The sequence below is a fragment of the Musca vetustissima genome, unplaced genomic scaffold (assembly GCF_032173495.1).
Source record: "Musca vetustissima isolate MV318-11 ecotype Yass unplaced genomic scaffold, APGP_CSIRO_Mvet_v1 utg346792, whole genome shotgun sequence".
Taxonomy (NCBI): domain Eukaryota; kingdom Metazoa; phylum Arthropoda; class Insecta; order Diptera; family Muscidae; genus Musca; species Musca vetustissima.
Genome location: NW_026880336.1, coordinates 15,078 through 19,942, shown reverse-complemented (window position 1 = coordinate 19,942; position 4,865 = coordinate 15,078). Strand labels below are relative to the sequence as shown.

Below are 4,865 nucleotides of genomic sequence, written 5' to 3'. Positions count from 1 at the left end.
CTAATAAATCATGCATAACGTCGACACTATAATTCCTTGTTACATGAAATTGTTTTAAATTGTTCCAAATAGAATTTTCTTTTATACCGGTGGTCTTAAAATCATTAAGACCTACATCAGAACTATAATTATGAGGATTTCGTAACATTTCACTATTTTCAGAAACTGCCACTTTGTTAACTTCTCGATGCTGTTTACAAAAACGACAGTAAAAATTGCTGGAAAATGTTTCAGAAAAGCCAAGAATTGTATTGAGTCCAAGGTTGTCTCCCAAAATTAGAGAAGAAATTAATTTAATTTTTTTATAAGATTTCCTTCAAATGAGATTTCTTCATGAATATCTATTCCAATTTCTTGCAAACTATTAAGTTCATTTATAAATGCCTCAAATACGCGTTTGTTACCGAATTTTTTTCTATCTTCAGAAAATAATAGCATTCCAACAAACATATGAGACAATTTTGACTGAAGATATTCGGGAATACAAGGAATTTTAATGTAAACCCCACCAAGTTTTTGAAAGCCAGCGTGAGAACCTAATGCGTTATCTGGCTCAAATTCATCGAAATATACGAAAAGGGGTAAAAACAATGTATCTGACTTGTCATTACAATTTAGTTTCTCACGCCAAAGCTTACTTTGAACAAAATTATATATAACATTCGGATCACGTAGTTTTAAACAACTTATGTAAGATACAACTTCAGTCAAAAATTTAGTTTTATTAAAAAGTATAAAGAAAAAAGACTGCAATGATAATATTGCGATGGAGTAGTCAATATTTTTTAAAGTAATTTGTCCTCCTGTAGTTAAAACCTCTTGAGGCTCACGATGTAGCAAAACGTATTTTGCTTCAACAAAGTAGCCTGTTTTCTTAAATTCGTTCAGTAATTTATATTCTGATTTAATAATACAACTGTTAATAATATCTTCAAGAAACGCTATTATTTCAGGTTCCACTACATTATCTACTAATTTATTTCTTAGAATTTTCAGGTACTTTAAGAAACCATTTGCAACATTTCTTATAATTTCTAAACACTTATTTCGAGGAATACTTTCATTACAATAAGCTTTCACAATTTGTTTCAATAGATCAGTTTTCATATTTGTAACTAATTCTATCTGAGATCGCGAACTATTATCGTCAATATTTGTATCTAAGGGGAAAATACTTCCTAAAGGTTCACTATTTATGTTTGAGTAGTCTGATGAACTATCCAAAGAGTTATTTAAGACATTTGTAGGAAAATGTCTTTGCAAATGAAACTTATATGAATCAAACCGATAGTATCTGCGATTGCAATTAGGAAAACAACAAGATATTGACGTTATATGTTTATGATGCCTTCTCATATGTTGAATTAAATCATTAATTGAAATAAATAAATGAGATGAACAAAAACATTTAATATAATCCATTTGTACATATAAATTTATATATAAAAGTCTATAATCAAATAATAATAAAATAATTCATTTTTTTAGGCGAACATAAAATAATTCTCTTCGAAACTAACAAACAAATCTATTCCAGATTTTCCATACGAAGTTCATTGATTAAGGTACTTACAGCAGGTATTGTCGTATCCCATGGAGTGTTAATTTCATAAATAATATATTGTATAAATGTCCATACGTGTAGGCATGCAGTTGGGTATTTAATATTCATACTCATAAAAGAGTAAAAGCAGGCTTCAACAGCTTTTAAAGGATTTTCAAATTTCAAACGATTTCCACATATATCCACGTATGCAATGGAAATTGGTTTTGTCGTATCGCCAACAAAATAAATTTTGGGTTGAGTATCCTTTTTTAGTCGTTTTATTCGGTTTCTTGTTTCGTCATCTGCCACTTGAATATTCTGTTAGGATGATACATTTTTTTTATTAATATATGAGGTATTGTGGAATAAAAGTATATATATGAACCGACCTTGCAGTAATAAATGAATGATTCCAGCGATTCTAACTTGGTGTTCTTCCTGTAGTGTGGTAGAATAAATGGAATAATCATCAACGAAAGAGCAATTTTGCAATCTATTGTAAAAAAAATTGTGGATGATCATGTATAGCATATTCTTATATTCATACATACCTTCGTCCTCAGTTCTGTCGATATTCGCTAAAATTTGTAAAACGCTATTCTCTTTTGATTGTTCGGCTTTCAATATTAGTTTTTCATAGAATTGTTTCCATTGGTAAATGCTTTTGGAATTTGGGTACAGTATTTTGAAATCAATTTGAAGCTAGGTGAGAAGTATATGAACAATATTAATCGAAATTTACATAATATTAATAATTCAAAGACTTACCAATTCATGAAAGTTCTCATTAAGATGAATGTTGTATTTTTGTATATAGTCAATAGTACTCAACTCGTTATTTTGTAATTCGTTTTGTCGATAGGAATGAGATTTAATCCAAAGTTCTCTTGTTTTGTTCCAATCTACATTCGTTGTTTCAAGAATTTTCAATTCATCTGCTGATATGCCAGTTTCGTGATCTTCCGACAATTGCGTATGATTTGCTAAAAGAACGTATTGTTATTCAAAACATATAAATATTCTTATATTTAAGCATACTCACATTTCTTTTTCAAGTTTTCACGTCTATTTATCAGTCCTGCTGCACTTAATTGTGTTCTCTTATTATTGTATGCGTCAAACAATTTACCCTTTGTTAAGAGTACGTAATAAGTTTCTCCAACTTCCGATGGAAATACTTCTATTATTGATCGGGAAAGTTGTAACAAATCATCTTTATACAAACTGCAAATTGAAAAAGAATCTCTGAATATAAACAAATTGTTAAGTGTTTAGGTTTTACATACCGTCTATTCACATTTTGGCTCAGGAAATTTGACACTATACTCTTTGCTATAATTGTTCTATCCTTATTTTGCAGACTATTACATTGCAATAATTGCTTAATTTCAGGATATTCTTTTATTTCCTTCGGGAGTAAAAAGAGGTTAATAATGACTGAAAAGATTTTAAATTAAGAAAACATTTTACATACCTCCGTTGATGGAACAGAAGGATAAGCATTTTTGTCAATAAAAATATTCCCCTGGCTTTGGTTAAAAATATCATCGGTTATACATGTTAAAGTTCTGATAACCTGAGGCTGTGTACTTCCAAATATTATATTTTGTGAACTGGAAGCCTGTGATTCCAATTCATCATTCGAATCCGAGGTGGAATAAGAAGAATTATCGTCTACAACGAAAATTAGTTTAGAAATTACACATTATATTTACATACATATACAGTGGTGGTCACGTAATTAGAACATGTACTGTGGTAAACATTTTTGAAGTATCTTTTAAAAAAATATAATTCTGAACTCTTAGATATACTGCACTTAAGAGATTTAGTGTGAAAATAGAAAATTATTTTATGCAATTTTTTAATAAATAACAGTTTCTATAAAATAACGTGGAAATATTTACTTTACTGCTTTTTTTTTGAAATAGTTTACAAATGAAAAATGTTTAGTATATCTAAGAGTTCAGAATTATTTTTTTTTTTAACACTTCAAAAAATGTTTACCACAGTTCATTTTCTAATTACGTGACCACAACTTTATATATGTTTAATTTGGGGATACTCACTTATTAAATTTACGTCCAATATAAAATCCGTTGACGATAGATACTGTTCCACCAAATCGGTGAATATGTTTGGTTTTATTAAAAATTTCTTGTTAAAAATTTGAACTTCTTCAGTTGATGGAATATTATATGTTTCCTTTACTATAATAAATAAAGTTGGTTAAATATTTTATTAAAAATATGTAAATTTTAAAAATCACATCAATGTCCATGAACCTTCAATGTTCCCAATATTCACTTTCAATTTTGCACTAAAAACATTTTCTCCAAAACGATAATCTCTTTACTTCTCTCTATGCTTTGTTTGTTTTGTGTGTTCAACCACCCAACCTTTTCATGATGAGATGATTCACACAAAACAAACAAAAAAAAAACAAAAAAAACGGCGCGACGCACCTGATTTTTTTCTGTTTTTTTTTTTTTTTTTTTTGAGTATTGCACTTTTTGATGAGATGTATAAAACAAATAATTAACATAATTCTTTAAATTGTTTATAGAGTTTTTCACTTAATATTTTTTATTAGTCACTGCATGATTAATTAGAATTTCACAATATTAACACTTTTTATACATCTTTTACCTTTATTTATAAACAGATCGTAGTCATTGATTCCATCAAAAACCACTGAAACTATTTCTTTTTTGTTTTGGAATGTTGTTTTCAACAATTTACGTGAATTCATTTTTTCTTTTTTTGTGATCCGTCTTCTCTGAATGCCGAACAAAAACTAGCGAGAGGCAGTAAATGCAGAAGCTAATGCAAATGCTCCGAAATATAACGGGATCACAACACTCAACACAACATATTGTAAACTTTAACAATACATATTTTCAATCCAAAAGAAGATATTGTAATATTTTAAAATACATATTTTAAAATTGGACAATATATATTCTTAGTTTAAAAACATATATTGTTAAATTTGAAAATATGTATTGTTAAGTTTGAAAATATATATTGTTTTTGAAGATTTAAAAACATATATATTGTTAAAATTGAAAATACATTTTGTTAAAATTGAAAACATATATTGTTAAAATTGAAAATATGTATTTTCGAACTAAACAAATATATATTAAAAATTGCACATGTTTTGAATTTTCTGAAAACACGTGTTTTATACATTTTCAATTTTACTTTTCCTTGAAGATAATTGTATCACAGTGACTTAGTAAATATATGTACTTTTATTATTTTTTGCCATTAAATAGAACTTTTACTTTTCTTTATCAGAAAAAGTCGCATTCAA

At 27.7% G+C, this 4,865-nt stretch overlaps 1 protein-coding gene across 2 annotated transcripts; it reads right to left on the bottom strand.

Annotated features, from left to right (window-relative positions):
- Positions 1 to 1,459: 1,459 nt before the first annotated feature.
- LOC133325908 (uncharacterized) lies at positions 1,460 to 4,366 on the bottom strand. Of its 2 annotated transcripts, XM_061534609.1 has the most exons (10): positions 4,196 to 4,366; positions 3,616 to 3,756; positions 3,021 to 3,220; positions 2,833 to 2,954; positions 2,589 to 2,770; positions 2,315 to 2,529; positions 2,098 to 2,248; positions 1,936 to 2,039; positions 1,574 to 1,864; positions 1,460 to 1,515 (listed from the first exon to the last, which is right to left on the bottom strand). In XM_061534609.1, the coding sequence occupies exons 1-10, from the start codon at positions 4,296 to 4,298 to the stop codon at positions 1,477 to 1,479; spliced, it is 1,548 nt and encodes a 515-aa protein (XP_061390593.1). In that variant the 5' UTR covers positions 4,299 to 4,366; the 3' UTR covers positions 1,460 to 1,476. The 2 variants fall into 2 exon arrangements, with proteins under 2 accessions (XP_061390593.1, XP_061390591.1); XM_061534607.1 differs by lacking the exon at positions 1,460 to 1,515 and having other exon boundaries at positions 1,517 to 1,864.
- Between the last annotated feature and the right edge of the window lie 499 nt (positions 4,367 to 4,865).